The sequence below is a fragment of the Wolffia australiana genome, chromosome 9, assembly GCF_029677425.1.
Source record: "Wolffia australiana isolate 7733 chromosome 9, ASM2967742v1".
Lineage (NCBI taxonomy): Eukaryota > Viridiplantae > Streptophyta > Magnoliopsida > Alismatales > Araceae > Wolffia > Wolffia australiana.
Window position 1 is genome coordinate 14,341,720 of NC_135843.1, and position 24,425 is coordinate 14,366,144.

At 41.4% G+C, this 24,425-nt stretch overlaps 1 protein-coding gene across 1 annotated transcript; it reads left to right on the forward strand.

The window, feature by feature from the left end:
- The first annotated feature begins 9,421 nt into the window (after nt 1–9,421).
- Nucleotides 9,422–22,807, forward strand: LOC144707670 (heat shock protein 70 (Hsp 70) family protein). Its single transcript, XM_078580893.1, has 9 exons — nt 9,422–10,648; nt 11,654–11,866; nt 12,696–12,791; nt 12,871–12,978; nt 20,230–20,433; nt 20,533–20,679; nt 21,228–21,356; nt 21,457–21,587; nt 22,651–22,807. The coding sequence occupies exons 1-9, from the start codon at nt 9,485–9,487 to the stop codon at nt 22,724–22,726; spliced, it is 2,268 nt and encodes a 755-aa protein (XP_078437019.1). The 5' UTR covers nt 9,422–9,484; the 3' UTR covers nt 22,727–22,807.
- The last annotated feature ends 1,618 nt before the right edge of the window (nt 22,808–24,425 follow it).

Here is a 24,425-nt window from a genome sequence, read left to right on the forward strand (position 1 = left end):
CTAGTTAATAATTTTAGTGACTTGATCACCTTTTATTGGCCTTTGTAATTGATAAGCAAAAAATAGGGGTGAATTTTGTACAATTTTAAACCCTTATCGTTGTCAATTTTAGCTTATACAATAAAATTTATAAAAACCCTACTTAAGATGTGTAGTGATAAACAAAGGGTATCGTCCAAGGGAACCTAGTAACTAAATTCAATTGATGATATAATTGAGTAATTTGACACTAATTAAAGTTAATTTGATATTCAATGAAGATCAAATCACCCTAATTAAATGAGAAAGTTAGAAAGGAGGGTAGAAGAGTTGAGAGGAATAGAAGAAATAAGGGGCTCTAGATTGGCTTCTTTGATCCAAAGAGAAGGGACAAAGGGGGTCAATTAGAGAGGTTGAAGGGAGAAAATTTTTTTTGGTTGTTTTTGTAGGCTTGATAATTCTAAAAATTACTACTCTATTGGACAATAAAATGGGAAGTTTAATCTCCTAGAAATTGAAGTTTTTAATAGTTTTTTTAATGTGCAATTGGAATAGCTAGGTCAATCTTTGAATTTCTCCTCTCAATCCTAGTAAGGGCTTGTACATGCCGCTCAAGCCAAGCGATTTAGAAGTTCAGGCCAGAATCAAGAAGAATAATCAAGAAATTAAACTAACATCATCCAAAATACACCAAAAATTCAAATAAAAAGAAGGAAAAAGTACCAAATAGGTTGATCCAATCTGGAGCTCCTCTCTGTCTTGCAGTTGTGATAGAGTACCATCAAGAATGACTCCCTCCTCTCGAAATTTGGCTTTTATACTTAGGTTAAATGGTAAAAATTACCATTTTACCTCTAATTAGTAATTAATTTTTATCCATCAAATGTAGGCATGATCTAGAGGGGATCAAGATGAGAAAATCCATAAAAAAATCATCTTAATCGGACTTCGGGATCAAAAGTTATTAAACCAATGTTAACCATTGGATTTAAATTCATTTATTTAATTATTTTATCTTATAACATGCAATGATGTGTCGCTTTGTTATTGGCTGACGACGTTTGAGTTTCAAATGGAGGCTTGATTGTGCGACAGCCACGTACCCCCCTGTCGAAAATGAAATAAAAAAAACTATTAAGATAAATAGAGGTTGTACAAATAGAGACGCATTTAGTAATGCATTCCTAAAAAGGTGTCGAATCAGCAAAAGCCACGTCACCGCCCGTGCGTGCGCGTTGTACGCACCGTGCGGGCAGTGAACTTACCTCCCGGCGCTGATCCTCATCAACCGCCGTCGGATTCTCATCCGATGACCATGATGAGGCCATGTCGATCAGTGGAAGACCTCCCTAGCGCTTTTGTAATAAAGTCCTTCTTAAAACCTGGAATTGCCACCTGACGCCGCCCACAGGTAATTGTGTATATGCCCCTTGCGCACTCTCTCTCCTCTGGTTTCTCCTAAAAACATTAAAACAAATATTAAATAATTGCAATAAAACCCTAGAACAGTTTAAATGATATCTTTACGCTTGCAACCACGACCGAGAGCTGTTTTTTAGGGCATCATTGCAACTAAAATTTACAAAAATCCCTTCAAAGTTTTAAAATAATCTTAATACTCATTTTTTCCTTATAAATATATCCTTTTTTCTTACTAAAAATACATTTCTTCCTCAAATAAATCTCAGAAAAATCCAATAACATCCTAAATAATTATTTCAAGCTCAAATAAATCCCTTAAAATTCAAAAAAATTAACAGAGATTTAGGAGAAAATCAGGAATCACTTGAAAACATTAAATTTATGTAAATATATGATAACAACCCTATTTTAAGCTCTTTAAATGCATAAAATTATGTTAATAGCATGAAATAAAGACTGAATTTAGGGTGTTATCAGTAATTAGTTAGCTATATCTTCCAATCGATTTTTTAATCAATGATTGATTTCACTCAATTGGTTAGTTAAGTTGCAAGCATGTGGGGGTGGCAAGCTATGCCTTGTACCCTAGAAGATACAAACCAGTATATTAACTCACGCGAAATCTTGGGGCGACATTTTCATTTGTTATTGTAAATCCTTCAAATAGGAAAATTTATAAGAGATACTTAAAGACTAAAACTGATGTATTATGATATCATTATCATTTACTTTGTCATGGCATGTATTCAAGAGCTTTAGAACAAGTACATCATAATGAATATACTGTAATGTTGTGTTTGTGGTACTTAGTTTGAAGGGTAACAATTATTTTCTATGCTAAAGAAACAATGATCGATTCCAAATCAATCTTTAAAATATTACACATCATGTGTACTTTGTGGAGAACTTTTTCCGTCCTTGAATTGCTCCCTCGGATATTTTTTTGAAGCTGTTCACATATCTAACCTCTAAAAGTATCTACGTGATCAAGGTGCTCTTGAATCTCCTTTTCTTCTTTTCAAACTCTTTCTTGAATCTCTTGTACATCTTCTCACCATGAAGACTCTCTTCTTGGATGACTGGAGAAATTGAGAGCAAAGGACAGGGGGGGACACCAAACCAGCTCTGTCTGGTCTAGGTGCCTTAAATGGGTACCTCTCTTGTATTTATAGTTTACTTAAGATTTTACATAAAAATCCATTAACTAAATGTAAACCACCAATGCCCCTATGATCTTATGTGTATGACCCTCTAGGAGCATGTATCATTCTAGTTAATAACTTTAATGGTCCAATAAAAAATATTAGCGTATCTTATTAATTAACTATATCAACATATAGATTAATTAACTAAGGATAAATTTAACCCAATGGATAGGTTAAGTTTCCAACACATGGGTGCCAAACTACACCTCGAGCTTTAGAATATAAATATTATTAAATGAACTCTCTCATGTAACCTTTACCATCATCAGTTATCTTAAATGTATGATCCTTCATCTACGAAAGGCTCCCAAATGACTTAGGGTACAGTTAATCATCAAACCCTAATCCATCATTTGATTAGTAGTAATGTGTAACAGGGATCATTGGATAACTACTTCTCCAGCATACTCACTATCTTGGCTTAGGATCTAGATGCATCATCTTCCTTGAGCCAATTTCTTATATTGAGGACGGATGATCTTGCCTTGACCACTTTATCACCTTCAAATGCTTCTCACTATATCATAGCTAAGACTTATTTGAATCCCAGATTAGTGGCTCATAAACCATAATCAAAGCATAGCAATCCATTGGAGAGATGGACTTGATGTCTCAAGTCAACAGGCCACTTATACAATTGTGACATGAATCAACTTTGTTGATATTTATGTATAATACCATTCAGGGATTCATATGGATCAATTCAATAAACACTTTCTCCGAAGAGCACCCACCCTTTGTCTTTATTGTCTCAAGAATCACGGTTCATGATGAACCATACTTATCATAGTAGGATCAGATACTGGTATTCTATAAAGATAATTTAATCTTCATCTCAACTATTGAATAAAAATATTCATAACACATGTTTAAATAATAGCTATAAATGTATTAAGATCTCATCATAATTCATTAGGTCATTGTACATATCAATGGACTTCATTATAAACATTACATGCCAGTAATGAGGAAATATTACATTGAATGAACTTAAATAAAAAATGGCTGCATTATTGGCTTGATTTCTGCATAACATCTATCATATAGCCACCACTACTTGTTGCCTCGTGTAATGAATCATGTGTCTCTCCATGATGTCGTCGAGTTATAGTTGACACCTAGCTTGTATCTCCCTTCGCCATTGCCTTATGATCCTCACCTATTGCCTCTCTTAGCATTGTAGTTACACCCCGCTAGACCGTCCTACCCACTCATTAATTGAGTACAATAAGCATGCTGGTCACATCGTGTGCTGGCGAAACATTATATGTGCGCCACATATGAGTCATATGTGAACCACAAGTAATAGATCCAAAAGCCACTCGTAAGGCATTGATAGCATAAAATAAATGAGGAAAATTTAATTCCACATATGCATTATACATTATTTATGACTAAAAATGAAATAAAAGACTACATATTGACTCTTGATTTTTCTTACAATTTTCATGGTTTTTTTAATGTAGGATTTTAGTAAATAAACTATTGAATTCTAGACGAAAGTGGGAAATTAGGATAAGCATAAGTGATGCCTGATGTCGTCACTCACGTCGTTCGATTGGTGTACAGGCGACGCTCGGTTACCTAGATGCGGTTGGACGTTGTTAGAGACGTCATCCGATGGCTAATTCCCTAACATGGATGTAACTACGTGAATGCGATGTCCTGGGTGGGAGTACATGCAGGCCCCGACTCGTGGGGATTCACCGAGCTCTGAATTCTGAGGTGGGCAACCGGTGACGGTGACAGTGACCTTATGACCCTCATCAGAGTGACAACGGTGACTACGACGCTGAAGAGAAGATTCCCGTTGGCGCTCGCACGTAACGGACGGACTCAACCCGTACCTACGAAGACATTCGACTCATAGTTTTCTCTGTAATCTCTCACCTATTTCTAACCCGAACATAGTAGAGTGCAGCCAAAAATATAATGAAAGACGTAATGTGACTAACGAGCAAAAGGAATGACGTACCTCATCGGTGGTGTCACTCGTTGTCGGCACAAACTGGTACAGGCAGGGGCAATGGAGGCATGTTGGCGGCAATCACGGCGTTGCTCAAGAGGCGGCGGGAGGCATCACTGGAGCGGTGTTGCTGAAGATAGGCAAGGACGAGGAAGAGAGGTCTTGCAAGCAACACAGGTAGCTCGGGTGGCGAGACACGGTGCAAGCCGTACTGGGTCAGGTAGGATCGCAACACGGGGCACGGTGGTAGTGGCGTGCTTGGTGGCGGCAAAGTGCTCGGGTTGTATATGCGACAACGACTTCAAAACAATTAAGCTGGCAACAGACAATGTTCGAGATTTGCGCTAGAGGGTCCAAGGATGTGAGCATGGACTAGTCGGGGCGAGTGGCTGGGGTATTGCAATCGCGATGTCCAGCAGTGTTCGACAGAGTCCGGCAAGACTGGGAGGGTCTACATGATTGCGAGCGGTGCAACCCCACCGTTCTGTGACGTCGAACATGTGGCGGGCATCATGTTCTCAAGAGGAAGTCCTGAGCGCGGCAAGGTCGCGAGAGGATCGCTCGGCGGCACAAGATGCGTGCGGACAACCGTACACGGCATTGCACAAGGGGGTCACGTGCGCACGTTGACCCTACTGGAGACAACGAATGGCCTCGCAACAGAAGGTTGTAGTCTGTGGTCTCGATCGTGAGAGATTACACTATGACTTAACTCTTAGCAGCGACGGTCTTTCGGGGATCACACTGCGCTGGTCGATTTTGCACGGTGGAGGGTCGCACTTGAACGTAGGCAACCCGTCGTACTCCTTGGCAGACCGCATGTTGAGCAGATGGAGGATCACGCAAGCTTGCAGACTCCACAACAGGTCAAAGCTAGGCCGACTGAAGGTTTGCGAAGCGTGTGGGTCCATGAATATTCTGCCGCATACGTTGGAGCGTCAGGCCGGAAGGCAACAAGGAAGCGGCTTTGGCTGTCGCAAACGGGATCGAAAGGGGGGGGAGGAGAAAAGGATGGTGAGCCTCCTCTCTATCTCCCTTCTTTCTTCTGTTCTTCCCTTTCCCTCTCCCTCATCTCCTTCTTCCTTCTTCTCTTATCCTTCTTGGTGAGAGCAGACCTGAAAAAAAACAATTCAACTTGATTTTCTGGTCTGAAAATCTAGGGCACCATCGTGCCCCCTTTTATAGGGACATGATGGCCCTTACAAATGGCAAGGGTGCCCTTACTACGGGCGGGTCTTATACATAGGACCTCCCCCACTTTAACACAAAATACAACACATTTGACGCGTGTTTGATGACACGACTTGACACAACATGTGATGACACTAACACGAACACGGCACAATGGATACTGATGCGGCGAAAGCAAAAACACAAACATGGTAAAATGACAAATAAAATGAGCACAAGAAGATGAAAAGTTTAAAACAGTCGATGGCGCGCTCGTGCTTTCACCTGAGTTGTTAAACCGGGGTGTCTTCATCATCGCCTTGGCGTGCCAGTCGGACGGAGTGTGAACCAGCGAGTCATTGATGACGATGATGGTGGTGCCAAAGATGCCTTCGACGGGATGGGCTGGCGCACTCCATCGATAAGTCATAGATTAGAATACGAGGTTGATAAATCCAAAATAATGCATTGAAGTGTATCATCATAAAATCTTATTTCTCATCATTTGAATGATATTAGTTTCATTTTAATTCAAATTTACCATTATGGACTTAAAAAGTTATCATGATAAAATAACTTATTTTAATTACGCATATTACATGCTTAATTATTTATATTCAAATCTTGTTTCAACATTATAATATGGATTCAAGTACTCTCATTCGTGTAAATTTTACTGCAGGTATGAAGGTGAAGAGAAAGGTAAAAAAACAGGTTGTTTAGAGAAGCCAATCACCAGAGGCAGCAGCACTCAAGCCAAACGCAAGTGGGCTAGTGCAGGAGTGCTCAAGCCCACCCGCAGTCGAGAAGCAACACCGCCTAGGTACTTGACAATAGAGCCCAAAAGGAGCCCGCATAGGCTCACATAGCCTACATATGGTATCGTCTCCAGTGCCTTAGTCTGTCCACATATGGTATCAGATGCACGCGAGAGGGGAAGTGTGTCATTTATTCAAGCGGTATCCTTAGTCGAAATTTATATATGTGCTTCACTTTTTAAGATTATTGATTTGTGATAATGTCTAAAACATTGTTTTTAACTTTGCATAGGGCGGGACTGACAAACAATGAAATGGATTGTGGCCCATTGGGCTGCGACCTTAAGGAATTAGAAGTAAAATACGACTGGGCTTTGAGTCAACCCGGCCCGAAACGTAAGTCATACCGGGCAGTTTTAAGTGGGCGGACATAATCTCGGCCGTCCAATCTGCTTAAGGGAAATTGGATGACACGATCATTTTCATTCTATCAAATCATCTTTCCTTTTTCTCTTAAATTTCTGATTAGCTAAGGTCCCTGATGCACATGGCAGGACCACATGAACAGTGAATCAGAGGCACTGACAAGGACAAGGGGGTGACCGAGGATGGGGCAAGAACATCGCACACCATAGTAAACGGGTCTATGGCTGTGATTTCGTTGTAGATGTTGTCCATTTGCCTGGGGATCAAATGGTGGGGGGGTAAACATGTCCTTCATCACCCCTGACTGTCATCCCTGTCAGCTAGTCGGCGGAGGCTGGCCAAAAGGGGGGCCACATGTAGATCCAATGGCTCAGAGGAGACATTAGATTAGGAGCCAGAGAATAAAAGGTCGAAAGAGCTTCTCTCTAAACATTATTAACTCATTTTTTATGCTTCATGCCCCATCTCTCGTTGCAAGAAGAAAGAACAACAACAGAGACTCTTTCAGGGCCTAGAGCGGATGTTGCAAAGTTGTGACAGCTTCGTCATGGAGCAACCGACTCGGGAAGGCATCAGAGAAGGGCCAGGAAGAGAAGATGCTGCACCAACACGGGGGAGAAGAGAGGGTGAAATCGCAAACCGAAGCTAGTGGGCGGTGAACAGTGTTCCCACCGCCTATTCTTCAATTTGATTAATAATCCTCTTAATTCTTCTATCTCCTCTTAATCTCTCTCTCTTTCTCTCTTTAGTTAACTAAACTATTTTAAATATCCTCTCCATGTAACAACTTATCTTCTCTTATAAATTAGATAATCCCTATTCTCCTACCAATCTCTCTTATTCTTAAATTCTAATCATATCGATGTATATATATTTCTCTCCTTTACTTATCTATATCCCAAAATATAATTCCTTCTTCTCCCTATCTATCATAATTTTATCCCCTTTTGTACAACCCATGCCATATTTTGTCCCTCGCTGCGTACTGTGCGCTGGCTCCCATGACTCCCCCACAAAACATGAGTGAAGGTATATTATTTATTTCCTGTCCTGAAATTCTGCAAATGCTTATAAATATATAGAATTTATTAAAATAATATATTAATTTATTAAAATATATTTACTAATTTATTAAAAAAAGTGTAATTTATTCTAAAATTTTGAATAAATCTTTTAGAAATTATCTATTATAATGTATTCTTATAAATCTAGTAGAATTAATTAAATCTAGTATAATTTGTTTGTCATCCTTCTACCAGTCTCACTTTCCCTAGAGAGGATGAAAAGAAAGAGAGTACGGCAGGACATTTAGGAGCGAGGATCGGTTTGACGGGACCGAACCGGGTGGACCGGTTTGTCAAACAGTTTTAGGTCCAAGGGTCAAACCGGGCTGGAACCGGAAGTATATTATTTGATATTTATTTAATAATTTTTATACAATTCTCAAAATATCAAATCCAACTTGAAGGGGAGGTTTCAATTGAGCTCAACGTAGACGCCATATATTTGACCATCTGTGGGCACACACTTGATGTATCGGATTTTTTAACATTACTATGAACATAAGTTTCCTACTTTGACTTTGACATTGACCAGTCAACCAGACCAGACCGGGACCAAACAAGATCAGACCGAATTTTAGGTAAGGTTTAGGTATTTGCTAAAAATCCAAATCGAACAGGGACCGTCAAACCCTATAGGACACCCTCCTTTAAAAACTCCACCCCTCCGCTAGAGAACGCCGCGTTCGGGACGTGACGACCCGGACATGACGGAACGGAGGACAGAACGTGACAGACGGTGATGTGATGAAACTTTTGTCACGTCACCATCCCCGTCACGCGTCCCAGCATATGCAAAAGAAAACCAACGGGTTTCCATCACCGTCCCTCCGTAGGGCGTCCCGTCACGTCCCCGTCACCGTGACGACGTCATTGTCACCGGTGGCGTGAATAAAACCCTACTTGAACGGAGGGGTATATCTCCCATTATTTATAGATGGCGTCGGTTTGCACGCGCAAAAAAAACAGCGACTTATGTGCAAAATGCTGGAAATCTAGGTCCCCTCGCGAAATCTAGGCCGTGGAAAGGATTAAAAATAATGATTTTTATATGTATTTTCTGTCAGTTTTAACTTTTCAAAAATTCCGTCTCAGCGTGTGTCACGTCACGCGTCGTGTGCACCCCCTCATCGTCACGTCCTCGTCACGACCACTTCGTCATCCGTCACAGTCACCGTCGGGGATCCCTAAAACCGTCACCGTCACGTTATCCCTCACCGTGAAAAGTGACGTGATGGATGATGCATGCCGATCCCTACCCAAGTATTTTTTTCGTCAAAGCCAAGAAGAAAAAAGATCAGTTGACAAAATAAATAAATAAATCGACTGAAATTTTGTTTTTATGTACTTAATCTATCAATTATAAAATGGCATATTTTGCTCAACTAAAAACAAAACATGAATTTCTCTATTTAAAGATCTGGCCTCCAAATTCAAAACTTCTTTTTCTTCTTGTTCAAGTTCTTGCAGTTCGTAGCCGGCGACCAAGCTTCCAAGATGAGCGTCGTAGGGCTCGATCTCGGCAACGAGAATCTCGTAATCGCCGCCGCGGGGCTGCGAGGAATCGACGTGCTGCTCAATGGCGAATCCAGCCGAGAAACACCCGCCACGGTTTCATTCGGAGACAATCAACGATCAATCGGCGGCACCGCCGTTGCCACGAACCCTAAATCAACCATTTCTCAGATCAAACGCCTCCTCGGCCGCGAATTCAACGATCCTACAGTGCAAAACGACCTCCGCAGCCTCCCATTCCTCGCCTCTGAATCCCCCGACGGCGGAATTCTAATTAGGGTTAGGTATCTCGACCAAGACATGGGTTTTACTCCGGTGCAGATTCTCGCTATGCTGATGTCCCATCTGAAGCAGATCGCGGAGAAAAACTTGGAATCAACGGTGTGTGATTGCGTAATCGGGATCCCTTGTTATGCCACTGATCTTCAGAGAAGATTGTACCTTGATGCTGCCCAGATTGCTGGACTGAGGCCGCTTAGATTAATGCACGACGTGGCTGCTACTGCACTCGGGTACGGTTTCTACAGAGTTGAATCACAGTTTAAAGGGGAAGCTGTGTACGTTGTGTTCGTTGATATTGGGCACTGCGATACGCAGGTGGCAGTGGCCGAGTTCCAGAGAGGGCAAATGCGGATTCTCTCGCATGCCTCGGATTCTTGCTTGGGTGGAAGGGACTTTGATGAAGTGCTCTTTAGATACTTCTCAGAGAAGTTCAAGGAAGAGTATAAGATTGATGTGAATTCTAATCTTAGAGCTGGAATTAGATTAAGGGCTGCTTGCGAGAAGGTGAAGAAGGTTCTTAGTGCAAATGCAGAGGCGCCTCTGAGTATTGAATGCTTGATGGAGGAGAAGGATGTGAAGGGTTTCATCAAAAGGGAGGAATTTGAGAGGCTGTCCAGTGAATTGGTGGAGAGGATTGCTGTTCCTTGTCAGAGGGCTATGGAGAATTCTGGGCTAAGTATTGGAAAGGTATTCTCTGTGGAGCTTGTTGGGTCAGGGTCGAGGATTCCTGCTGTTAAGAGGAGGCTGTCGGATCTGTTTCAGAGAGAGCCGAGCAGGACGCTGAATGCTAGTGAATGTGTGGCTCGGGGGTGTGCGCTTCAGTGTGCCATGTTGAGTTCGACTTTCAGAGTGAAAGATTATGAGGTAAGTTGTAGAACCCTTTTTATCTTTCAGGGAAGTAGCACAAGTGGAGACAAAACAGTTCTTTCAAAAAAAAAATGTAGACAAAGCAGTATTTCGATCCGGATCTCGATCAGATTAGCTTTCTTTCGGTTCGTTTTCACAAAATTATCCGGAAAATGTATGCTTGCAGTAGTTGATGTCTACGAATCCTAGAATTAAGTATCTTGAGCACAGACTGCATCATTTGATTATCATGGATCATTAGTTTATTCGATTTTTTTTGTTATTACTTGTAGTTTGTGAAATAGGTCTCATTCACTTGGCTTGTGAAGCCCTTTTGGCTGATAGAGCCCTGCTCAGGACTCATCAAAGGAGTCCCTTTGAGAGGCCCCCATTTAGACAATCTTGAAATGGGCGGGAAGCATTATCCTCTTCTCTGTAATCCTGATAGTATAAGTAATCCATCTGTATTCAAACTGAGCATTCATGAAATAATCATTTAATGATCCTTTGGCACAATTAAGCTGTATTTGGCCATCGAAAGGGCAAGTACTTAGGTTTTGGAAGTGTTAAGAGTCAAGAAGAATTGTCCATCCCGTTATGTTTTTCCTTTCGTCATCTTCCGTCACATTTGACCGTCGTAATACTGTCGGTGGTTACTGCTTTGTTGGGTGACTACCTTAAAATTTTTCAAAATTTTTTTTTTACAGGAAGTTCTTGAGGCTCACGCTATTCTTGCTTCTTTTCATGTACTCCTCTTCATTTCCTTGGTTCTAGATAGATTGCCATGATGCACTGTCATTGGCCAATAAGAAGCGACATTGATACTTGAGTTGGATTTTTGAATTAGGTAAACGATTTGAGGTGTATTTGAAGTTGTCTTCATCTTTGATGCCCTTTAAAAGGTTAAAAATGGGGTTAAACGCAAGGGACGGGAATATCCATTTTTTTTTTAATTATGTATGACGGGAGGTGGAAGTTTGCACACTCGCAATTTTCTGATTCACTAGCTTGTTATTGTTGCAGGTACAAGATTCATTTCCTTTCTCCATTGGTTTGATGTCTGATGAAGGCCCTGTGTACACTTCATCACGTCATGTCATATTTCCAAGAGGCCAACCGATTCCAAGTGTGAAGCTGCTTACTTTTCAACGAAACAATACATTTCACCTAGAAGCGTTTTATGGTGACCCAAGTGAGCTGCCGCCTGGTGTCTCAGAAAGGATAAGCAATTTTAAGGTATGGAGTTTTCTGTCCACTTAAGAAATGCAGACATAGCTTAAGACATGTTACAATGTGACTTAGATTTCTCTCTACTGAAGAAATGTTGTATATTGACTTAGTTTGATGCCGATTTCACGCATAGCTTAAGTCTCTTTGCTTTTGGTAGAAAAAGACGAGTGGAGACTCAAACATGATAGAACTGAAGGCCAAGGGTATATTAATATAATCCTAAACACCGACAGGGGTATTTCTGTCTTTCCTCCTAAGCAGACCTCTATACATACATGCAACCCATGCAGTCCCCTCATTGGGGGTAGTCGTGAAATCAGTTGGTGAAACTGGGGAGGAGATTCTCCAGAAGGGGCACAGGTGCCTATCCGGATCTGGTGCCATGGTCACTTTTTATCTTTCTCTCTGTTGTCTTTCCTTTATTGCTTTCAATATTCCTCCCAGTAGAGACCTATACGAAGGTCCCTATCAGATATCTGTCTCCAAAATTATCCTCTTCTTCTGTCCAACTTAGTAGAGGCTATCTTCTTTGGGCTCCATACTGTAAGTCCGCAGACTTAAGTGTCCGTCACATTCTCATTAGGCCTGCACTCAAGTCCTCTCTGCTGCTGATACATCTGTCAGAGCAACCCTTTCATACACAACTCGTGATAATCCTCATAAATTTCTGCTATACCCGGATAATCTTACAAAAGAATTATGACTGACATTTTTTGTGTATATTTTTGTCATCTCTCTGTTTTCAAACTTTCCACTCTTCCCCGAAATTCAACATGCGCTGATCTTCTTTGCCTTTGATGGTGGGCCTTCAAACGTGCATTCCTTGTTCCTGCAGATTGGACCTTTCCATGGTTCTGATCTTGAAAAACAAAGAGTTAAAGTCAGGATCCGCTTAAATCTTCATGGATTCGTTACTGTTGAATCAGCATCTGTGAGTATATTCTTCTGTGTAATTATTATCTTAGGTTGTTTTTAATTGAGACTGATTAGCATTTGTTTTTTTGACCCAGCTGATAAAAGATATTGCAATTGAGTTTGTCCCTGAACAGCCTGATTCAAAATCGGGTATTGTTGAAGATGGCGACTCTTCATTGCATGAGTCTGGATTACATGCTCCCGTAAGTTGCGTCCAGTGCTGTTCTCTTTCGCTCAAAAAAGTGATAAATATTACTTTGGGTGATATTTACCAGAAAATTTTAATTTAATTCGACAAACCTGTTCTGTATGAATAGGTTCACCAGAGACCCATTAGCATGTGCAGTCTGATTTGTTGGTGGACCTTCACCATTAATAATTCCTCTTAGCACTGATTCCTTTCCTCTTTTGACATCACTATCCTCTTTTTTATTACATTTTTGGCAAATTTTGTTTTTGTGTAGGTCTTTTCATCATTAATCAACCCTTCTGATTCCTGTTTTGTCCCTGTGGAAAACTAAAGACTGGTGTTCTTCAATGGGAGGTCTTTGTAGGATATGGAATTGAGAGAAGAGAGTGGAGAGAGAACCCTGGGAGTTGGTGAGTGGATGATGTAAAAACCCAATTCAAATATTAAGTGAGGATTTCTTTTACTTAAATTATGGGGATTCCAATTACAATTTACAGAATTTTTTGTCTTCAACCATCAATGTTGTAAATGGCATTAGTCATGCAATCTGCGTCAGTCTTCATGTGGGTTGGCCACTTGCCATAAATCATTTATGTATGTAAGAATATTGCATCGGCAATTCAGCACATGGAGGAAGAGTCTTCCAGACTCAATACAGTACCCCCAAGTCTGCTTCCGCTCTAATCGATTAGTCCATCATCTCCTTGAGATTATATGGTCTTCTTTTTAAAACTTCATGCCTAGCCTCTGAGGTATGCACTTTCTTTTATCTCTGGTGCAGCTAAAGTAGCTGTGAGTCAATGGTTTCAAAATCTGTATGATACTCACTAACAGTCGCAAGTTGTTTGATCTCAAATAAACTCTGGTGTAGTGACTGAATGGACATACAATATCTTTCAATAGATTGAGTTTTGAAATCCGACCAGGTAGTCATGCCAAACTCCACTTTTGGATATAGAAACTAGGTTAATGCTGGTTCATGGAAACTGAGTGCTACAAGATTCATGTTGTCTTTATCTGAGAGTGAATGAACACGGAAGAACCATGCTCTTGAGCTGTGATTCTGGTCCAAATATAGGGAGATCTCCATGTTTAAAACGAGTTTCTGTCTGAAACCGTCTTTCTTGAACAACTTGATGAGCTTACGGTCGTTTTTTGAACGACTGGGGTGGACTTTATAAGACTGGATGAGGCTGATGATTCAGGTCAGCCTATTGCGCTAAGGGAGGGTAAAGGAGCATGTACACAGGGCAAAAAATGTCCTCTCTCCCACTTTTTGGCTTATGATTGTCTGTTCTCTAAATTTCAATCATTTTTAAAGGCAATTAAGTCTATTATTATTCCTGAAACAGTGAATGACACATTGGCAGATGACAAGTGTAGAGAAGCTATGGATGTTGAGATGGAGAGACTTATTAAAAGTGGAACTTGGGAGATCATTGACCTTCCTAAGGAAAAACACCCGGTTGGATGTCGATGGCTATGAACTGTTAAATATAGAGCTGATGGATCTATAGAGTGATATAAGGCCTGGCTGGTAGCTAAAGGTTATACAGTGCAAGGTTATTGATTCACCAAGCCTTGGACAAGGGAATTAACCAAATACTCACGATTGAACTCAAACTCCAAATCGACCTCAAATGCCCAAGAATGCTTGGATGAAATCCGCCTTGAGAGTGTAAGGAGATGAAGAGAAATGATAGAGGATGGACTGCCCTCGATGGACAAGTTCCCCTTCAGCCATGGGTGGACCCTCCGCTGCTCTGACCTCCGGTGCTCCGCCACTTCTTTCTGATTCCAGTAACTTCCAAGAAAAAGCCTGATACCTTCCCCATGCCGGTTGACTCTCCCTTTTAAACTGGTTCACATGTGCAAAGACTCACACGTGTGTTCTGGTTGGCTTTCCTCTTTTTAACAAGCTGGTGATATGTTCTTGTAAAGAACATATCAGTTATACACTGATGATAAGACTTTTGCCCCAGTAGCAAAGCTAAATGTCGCGTGTGTATCAATATGTTTTGGGTGGACATTGCGTCAATATGTTGTTAAAAATGTCTTTTTACATGGCGATTTGGATGAAGAAATTAATATGCAGCTTCCTCCGGGTAATTATTCTTTTAAGTGGGGTTCTCGTTTGCAAATTGAAGAAGACTTTATATGAACTCAAGTAGTCATTCTGCGCATAGTTTGGGAAGTTCTCTCAATCTCTATTTATGAAGAATAATGATAAACATCTTCTGCGGACTTACCACTCAAAGAAACGAAGAGCGGATGATACCACTCGTGCGTACTGACTCGCACGTGTAGAGGTTTGAATAAATTGGCGGGAAATCAAGAAACACCAAGTTGGCGGGAGCGACCTATAAATAGAAGCACTGCTGAAAGGAAAGGGGGCATCGACATTCTTGATAGAGATCTGGGAGATTCTCCGTGGCTCCTGCCGATCCGGCCAAGCTCTCGTCGTCATAGTCCAAGGCTACCGAATCTATGTTCTTCACATCTTCTTCTCCCCTTCATTGTTCCGCTACTCTCATTTGTTCTCTCGGAGTTGAAATGTTAGAATTGGAGATTTTCTGTTCTTGAGATCGCTATCTGTCCAATCTTCTACGGATAGCAGGATTCTAACATTTTTGGTATCAGAGCTTGCGACCTGGGAAATTCGTCGCCACTAATACGTCTGAATTTACTGGGAGCTACGGAAGTGCATTTTTACAACCGACCTGATTCTTCTTGAACTTCCAGGTGTGGTTCTTGTAACTCGACATTCAACGGGGTATGTGACCAAGCGATTTCAAGGTATCATGGCCGATTGGGAAGAGAAACTGGAGGCTCTCACCGCTAGATTTGAGGCAAATCAGAGTCGCGTAACAAACGTGTTGGAACACATTATGCAGGACATGGCTTCTATGAGTGCGCAGCTGAAAAACAAGGCGCCGGTTATCGAGAATTCTAGCAAAGAGATTCTTCATCAACCACCGGATAGGAGGATCGAGTTTGACTGCAGGTTTAAACGGGGTGATCTGCCTGTATTCAGCAGATATCAACCAGAAGCTTGGTTAAAAACAGTAGAGAGGTTCTTCCGTCTGCACCCCATGGCAGACCACGACAAGTTACACTTATTGGCACTACACATGGACGACGCGGCCCGAACGTGGTTCATTCACACAGAGGAAAGCTTCGGCATGGCAACTTGGCTTGATTTTAAGAACCATTTCGAAGGAAGGTACGCCCTTGCTGTGCATGTATTGCATCGACAATTATTTGAGGTGCAACAAAAAACTTCGGTCAGTGCATATAGGACTGAGTTCGAAGAGATCATAATCCAACTGCCACTATTAGCCCCTGAGATTAAAGAGAGTGCTTATCTCCGGGGGTTGCTACCGGAGATCCGAACTGAGGTGCTGCGTTACCGTCCCTACAGATTGCGTGAGATTATGGATCTTTCCTTGAGAGCTGAAGCAGATCTGGGCACCCTGTATCGAGCATGGCAATCTGTACCACATTACGCCGAGCTCAAGCAGGAAGAAGCTGCAGCCCCGCGGCTTAATACCATACCACCTCCAAGGCCAATCACTTATCCTTACAATTCATCCAAGGCAGTCAACCACAAACACAACGCACATCTCAGCATGACATAACGGCTCGTCGAAGGAATCTGAGGATCACGGATTCTGAATTCCAGCAGAGGAAGGATAAGGGGCTTTGTTACTATTGCAATGATAAATTCACACCGGGCCACAGGTGTAGAAAGAATCTGAATTTAATTTTGGTGAGAGAAGGAGATGAAAATTCTAGAGCTACAGATCTCATGGAAGAAGAAGACCTCATGCAAACTGATGAAGAACCTATCATAGAAGGGGCACTGTCCCTAGCAAGGGTAAATCTCAGGCAAGCCCAAAGACATTCAGCCACTGGAGCACTCAAGATGTGGGGATCTATCAAGGGCTCTAACGTAGTAGTGTTGATAGACGGAGGAGCCACTCATAACTTCATTAACCCAGCTATTCTAAATGTCTTGGAAATACCTATCCTCGCTGGGCTTCGGTTTGACGTCCTACTGGGAGACGGGTATCTGAGGTCGTCTCAAGGAATATGTCTGAATGTAAGCCTTTATTTGCAAGGAATCGACATTGTCCAAGATTTCTTTCCCCTCGCCCTGGGCAGATTTGATGTGATCTTGGGAGTGCAATGGCTGAAGACTTTAGACTGGTTCTATTCCAACTATCGCCTTCTAACTCTAAAGCTTTTGTGGAAGGACAGAGTCGATACCTTACAGTCAGACCCGGAGTTCAGGCCTTACAGAGACACTACCAACCTGCACCCACAGGAGTTACTCAGGAGTAAAAGGCAGTTTCGACGGATTCATGAGTTATGCAGCCCAAACCAACCACTGGTCTTCCCCGACTGCATCCTATCGTACAGGTTCAATCAAGACGGCATGCAAGTCTTGGTTAAGTGGAAAAACTTACCAAACTATGAAGCAACATGGGAAGATGTCACCGCCTTGCAACGCCAATTTCCTAGTTTTCCAATTGGGGACCAATTGGTCTTCAGCAGGGGGAGCAATGATAAACATCTTCTGCGGACTTACCACTCAAAGAAACGAAGAGCGGATGATACCACTCGTGCGGACTGACTCGCACGTGTAGATGTTTGAATAAATTGGCGGGAAATCAAGAAACACCAAGTTGGCGGGAGTGACCTATAAATAGAAGCACTGCTGAAAGGAAAGGGGGCATCGACATTCTTGATAGAGATCTGGGAGATTCTCCGTGGCTCCTGCCGATCCGGCCGAGCTCTCATTGTCATAGTCCGAGGCTACCGAATCTACGTTCTTCACATCTTCTTCTCCCCTTCATTGTTCTGCTCTCATTTGTTCTCTCGGAGTTGAAATGTTAGAATTGGAGATTTTCTGTTCTTGAGATCGCTATCTGTCCAATCTTCTACGGGTAGCAGGTTTCTAACAAATAAGGGGTCTACGCATGACAATGATGATCATTTTAAGCAGTCCCCAGCTGGACTCATTCCAGACCTTGTGTACATGAATGATATAATCATTAATGGTGATGAGGAAGAAAAAGAGTTGTTGGGTATCCGCCTATCCAAAGTGTTTGATGTAAGGTGTTTGGGGCAGTTGAAATATTTTTAAGATAATGAAGTTTCATTCTAACAAGATGGGGTCTATATCTCTCAGCACAGATACATCCTTTATTTGCTGGAAGAAACTAGGATGAATGGGTACAAGCCTACTTGGACCTATTACTGAGTGAGGAGTCATCTCCTGTGAATAGAGAGAGGTACCAGTGGTTAATTCGAAAACTAATCTATTTGAATCATTCAAGACTGGATATTGCATTTGCAGATGGACTTCTGAGCCAGTGTATGCAGATGGACTTCATTGGCAGGGAGCACACAGAGCATTGTCATACCTAAATCATGGCACAGGTTACTATTCAAGAAAGATGTCTAATTGAATTTGGAGATTTATTCAGATTTAGATAATGGAGGATCTCAAATTGATTGTAGACCAACCACAGGGTATTGTTCACTTCTTGGGGGAAATTTGATTCTGTGGAAGAGTAAAAAACAGTCTGTTTTTATTTAGTTCAGAGTCCAAATATATGGCCACAAATTAAAATGACCTCCAAATCATAGATATCGACGGATTATGTTTTACTGTGAGAACAATCCAGCGCTACATGACCGAACAAAGCAGATTGAGATCAAGAGACATTTCGTTTGGAAAAGGTAGAGCAGAAGATTATTCTATTGCGATATGTGTCCACCATTCATCAGATGGCGGATCTACTCATGAGAGGCTTATCATGAAGCACTTTTCTGCAGCACATGGCCAAGCTGGGATTTCGAAGCATCTACCAAGCAGCTTGAAGGGGGGTATTAGTTGCAGAGGCTTTCTATTTTATATTCGTGTCTTTTTTGTGATTTCTGCAGGTGTTTACAAATATTAGTATCCCTATATGGAGTGGTACGCGGGAGCAGATTGCTTCAGGAAATATTAATTTCCATTCTCTCCATCCGATGAGCCTAAATTTGACAGCAATCCTGAACCCTTATCTAATCCATGATACAAGGATCAGAAAGGGACATAAACTAATACTCCTTAAGAGGATCTTGGCATACAAATTGGGTAAATCAGGAGCCTTCACCCGCCAGCTAGGGTTCCAAGAGGATGACCAGAAGAATCTCCTGACTTGCCTGTGATTGCCGTTCAAGATGGACAAGATAAAGATTGCCATGAAAAACTGATGACAGTCTCTACCTTGGAGGACTCAAAAATAAATCAAATGGCTTGACTTTTCCTTCTCTAGTTTACCCCAGCATGAGAAACGTCAGTTTGCATTTTGACTTGGAAACTCGGAGGTGGAAAGTAAAACTGAGTTCACAATTCTTCATGACGCATGTATGGGAGTGATTTTATGCCTGTGGCAGTATTGTGGCACGACTGATTTGCCTACTCTTGGCTTGCCTATGATCCATGCTGCAGTATGTCTGCTCTGGCGGTGCACCCACCCTCTTGTCCTAGTGTGTGAGAGGCAGTCCACTGGAAGCTGTGCAAGTATCTTCTTCCTTTTTTCCTTTTTTTATCATTTTTCTCTCGAGCCGGCTCTGATACCAGGTTGTATTTCGGGAATGTGGAGGAGATGAGATGCAGTCAGGAGGACACAAGCTCTGCCACGCTGGTAGTCAAGATAAGTATGTGTCAGCTTCCCAGCTGATCAATGAGGAGAATGGATCTTCTCCTTGTTGTCTTCTTCACCTGTTCTAAACCTAGCCGCCAAGAGAGAGAGGAGAATTCGAAAATATGACTTATCTTAATGAAAAGAAGTCAGCCAGTTCTTATACTGGATTACATCTATTGGGTCCATTCAGGCCCAACATGGTGGATCCGAACTCGTAAGGGTACTTACGCAATAGAGTATAATACAGGGTTTACTAACAAAAAACATATAAAAGAAAGAGGAAAGCGCCTGCTGACAGTATCAAAATAAAATATTAGGAGGGCTAACTTTTCATTATGTTCTAGCTGCCTTAAATATGGTAGGTAATGAGAGAATTAATAAAATTTCTCCTCTAAAGATTAAAGTGATCACTCAATCCCTGCTGCCTAACAACTTTTGTCCCTTCCAAACAATCATCAGGCCAAACCCTGTTTCTTCCATGTCAAGTTTCGTAATTACCCTTGTTGGCTTGTATCTTTATTCAATGGGAGCTAGTTTACATGGTCAATAACTTCCACATGCAGCGAGTTGATGGAAGCAAGAAGCACCGGCCTTCGAGACGAGTAGAAGTTCCTGTTTCAGAGACTGTGTATGGTGGCATGACCAAGGCAGAGCTATCTGAAGCCCAAGTCCAAGAACTTCACCTCACAAATCATGATAAGATGGTGGAGAGGACCAAGGAAAATAAAAATGCTGTAGAGGCCTTTGTCTACGAGAAACGCAATAAGGTACGTGCTTTGAGCTCTTGACTCTTCCTTTAAAAAGAGAGAAGTTGCTCCAGAATAAGATCGTCTTTTGGTTTGCGTGTCCCCTTGGACCCTTGTTAGCTTTTAGGTGAGTACCGGAGTTTTGTCAGCGACACAGAGAGAGAAGAAATCTCTAGGAATCTCCTGCAGACTGAGGAGTGGCTTTATGACGATGGGGACAATGAATCTGAAGAAGTCTACGCCAATAAAATTGAGGATCTGAAAAAGGTGCTGTGTTTTCTATGCTCTCCTCTTTCTCTACCTCCATCAGAATAATTTTTTTGCTCGGTGGTCTTCTGATTTCTATGATTCTCACGATCTACCATTTGCCTTGATGTCTTTATCCAGCTCATGGTACTAATGACAGGAGGTTCAGGGCCATTCTTTCTCTCATTTGCTATCTATATATGTATTTATATCTGCTACTGCATACAATTTGTATCTCTTTGTGGTTAGATTTCTACGTATACTTCATCTCATGGACCTTATTGAAAAGATGTCCAGAGAAGAGTCGAGTGCTATTCTATATTGGTATCTCCATTTCCACCTCCATCTCGTTGTTATGTATCTGGACACACTGTTGATAGGTAGACGTAAATACATTCTTTATGGACTATTTCTTACATGCATTAATATAATATTTATGGATGATTAGGTACCCATTATCTCTCTCTCTCTCTCTCTCTGCTATGAATCTGAAGTTGCATACACTGGAAAACAGAAAATACTGTTTCTATCCATATATTTACGTGCACGAAATGTGTTTTTGCATTCAGCTTGTAGAACCTATCGAGAGAAGGCTCAGAGAAGAGGAAGCCAGAGCGCAGGAAGTGAGAGAGTTACTTAATTGTATCGTTGACTACAGGATGGCGGTTGAATCTTCTCCCAGCTCCTCCAAAGACGTGGTAAGTTATTCCCTCTGATTCCGAGCTATTTAATAATTTCCTTCGTGCTCTTTTTATGGCCAATTTTTGACCCTTGTGGGGGGCTTCAATTGCATACCAGGTGCTGAAAGAGTGCGATCGAGCAGAGCAGTGGTTGCGGGAGAAGACCCAATTGCAGGAATTGTTGCCTAAAAATGTTGACCCTGCTCTCTTGTCTGCAGACATTCGGAACCAGATAGAGGCTTTACACCGGTAAAACCAAACACACTCTCTTTTCTCTTTCGATCTATCTACTATCGATCCCCCATCCTTATCTATCCATCCACAATTTTCTGTCCCTTCACCCATTTCTGGACCATGAATCTATCGATCCATCCGTCCGTCCATCCAGAAATCCATCTCTCTTCTCTCCCCATCTATCTATCTATCCATACACTCATCTCTCTCTTATCTCTATATATCTATCCATCCATTCATCTTTCTCTCTCCTCTTTCCATCTATTGATCCATTTTTATCTGTCCCTTCATCTATCCATCATTCATGCACCTTTTTCAATTCATCTATCTGCCTGTCCATTTGTCCACTCATACATCCATCTGTCTCTCCTCACTCCGTCTATTTATCTCTTCATTCATCCATGTCTGTCAGTTCACATTCATCCGTCCCTTGATCAACCAATGTACCTGTCCATCCATCAATCCTTTCTACTAGCTGCCTATCCATCTGTCTATCCATACTCTCTCTCCTCTCTCAATCTCTGTATATTTATCCATAGACCCAGCCATGCCCGTCCGTCCACATTCAGCTGTCCCTTGATCCACCCATCATATATTCACCTGTTGATCCATCGGTACATTCATCCATCTATATCTCTCTCCTCTCCATCCATCTATCTATTCATCCATCCATACCTGGGCCATTCACTTTCATCTGTCCCTTCATCCAACCATCTACCATTTACATGCCTATCTATCTTTCCATCAAGACATCTCACTCTCTCCTCTCCATCTATCTATAAAGTCATCCATCCATATCTTTACATCCACATTCATCGGTCTCTTCATCCATCGTCGTTGCACTTGTCCATCCGTTAGTCCTTTCATCCATCTGCCTATCCTTCTGTCTGTCACTTTCTAATCATCCATCCATCCATTCATCAGTCCATCTGTCCATCTGGGGCTTTTGGCTATACGCCGATGCATCTCTTCATCCACCTATCAATCCATTAATTCATTATTCCGTCCATCCACCCATTCATCAGTCAGTCTTATCTTATTTCCACTCTTCCTTGCTTTACTTTCAATTGTAACACAGGTCATGCGAGCAAGTAATGAATCAGAGCGAGGCAGAGAAGGGGCTAGAAGGCTCCAGCGGTGCAGACTATAGGTGACATCAGAAATTTTTGCTGAATCATTGTTTTTGAGCCTTGTGTTAACCCTTTTTGCCGATTATCCATTCTTATTATTCTCAATGTTGAGCAATAGATGTACATCACTTCTAGTATTAATCTGATGGGTCAGTTTGCCGGATCTGGTCAGTCCGGTAAGCTTGATTAAGTTTTTAGTTTTTTTTTTATAAAGTCCATTAGAGCCACTAGAGTTCCCAGACTAGGGGGGTTGAATTTTTCATCCTTTGGACAATTTTATTTTTAACTTTTTAAAAAGAAAATGGAAGATCACCGGGGAGTGGTGATCAACCGAGGTACAATGGTATATATGCACATGGTGAGTACATGGCTGATCAACTTGGTCCCTTTACCATTCTTCACTGATACCGTAAGGTATCATTACTCCAGGATTTCATCCAGATCTGAAATCTATCAATGGAGGATCAATGTCAGAACAGAGTCAGCGGAGACAACATTGTGGAACATCCCTAGTTGGTGCTACTGCACACAAATAAAACCTTGTGGAAGAACCACCTCTTACCGGGTTCACTCCGGGGTCAACTCACCTTAGATAGTGTCAGCCGAAGAAGTTCTCTCTTCTCTCTCTCCTATATTTCTCTCGCTTATTATTCTATAGTGGGCCTGTACGAATTATGCCCATTAGCTTTAATTATCTAGAAAGTTCTAATTCTAGAACTATCCTGTAATTTTGTGACTTCCCAAACCCTATAAAAAGGGTAGGGTCATTGTTGTAAATATGAGATATAAAAAAGTGTTATTTTGTTTCTATCCGATAACAGATGGGGATGGCTTGATCATAGCCATTAGGCGGTAATGATGTAGTCCACCCAACAGCCACGAGCCTGATGGGTGATTTGATTGGATATTAATACAAAAATTTGTAAATTAAAATAAATAAATTACTTGTGTAGTTGATTGGTTTTGAGGTTTCGTGTGCGGGTCTTGGCCACAGGTTAGAAACATATTTTTCAGCTGAATTTTGTGGCAATTGGCAGATAGGAGCTAATTTAGCTCCTATCTTTTGGTGGAAAAAAAATGATGAAAGTAAGAAAAAATATTAAATAAATAATTAGTCCTCTTGATTTCATTGATACTAATCTGTTTAAAAGGATTGAGGTAATATAGTAGTAATTTATCTGTTTAAATGATTTGAGTTGAATTTTTTAATATTTGGTGGAAAAAATATGATGAAAAGATAGGATATTTTTGCATGGAGTGCAGAGCATTCACTCCACTCAACAGCCATGAGCCTAATGGGTGATTTGGTTAGATATTTATACAAAAATATGTATATTAAGATAACTAAATTACTCGTGTTGTTGATTGGTTTTGAGGTTTCGTGTACGGGTCTGGGCCACAGGTTAGAAACATTTTTTCGGCTGAATTTTGTGGCAATTGGCAGAAGCTCCAATTAGGGGCACCTGTGCCCAACCATAGTTCTGAGGTTTTGGAGGGGGGAGGGTGTGTGATTTGGATTTCCACCCCACAAACAGCCAATGAGTGTGTGGTGGATGGAAATTCGCCAGAACCACCAGTTTACACTACAATACACTGGTTCTTGTGGTCTGATAATAGACCATGATTAGTAGACAACCAATTTTGACCCCTCACTAAAATGCTATTTTATTCTGATAGCTGAACTGTGAAATATCTTTCTGGATCTCTTTATTGGATGCATGGT

Coding starts and splice junctions, on each gene's coding strand:
- LOC144707670 (XM_078580893.1), top strand. CDS start 9,485: ATGAGCGTCGTAGGGCTCGATCTCGGCAACGAGAATCTCGTAATCGCC. Junction 12,792..12,870: donor TTACTGTTGAATCAGCATCT/GTGAGTATATTC, acceptor TTTTTGACCCAG/CTGATAAAAGATATTGCAAT. Junction 21,588..22,650: donor CAGATAGAGGCTTTACACCG/GTAAAACCAAAC, acceptor ATTGTAACACAG/GTCATGCGAGCAAGTAATGA.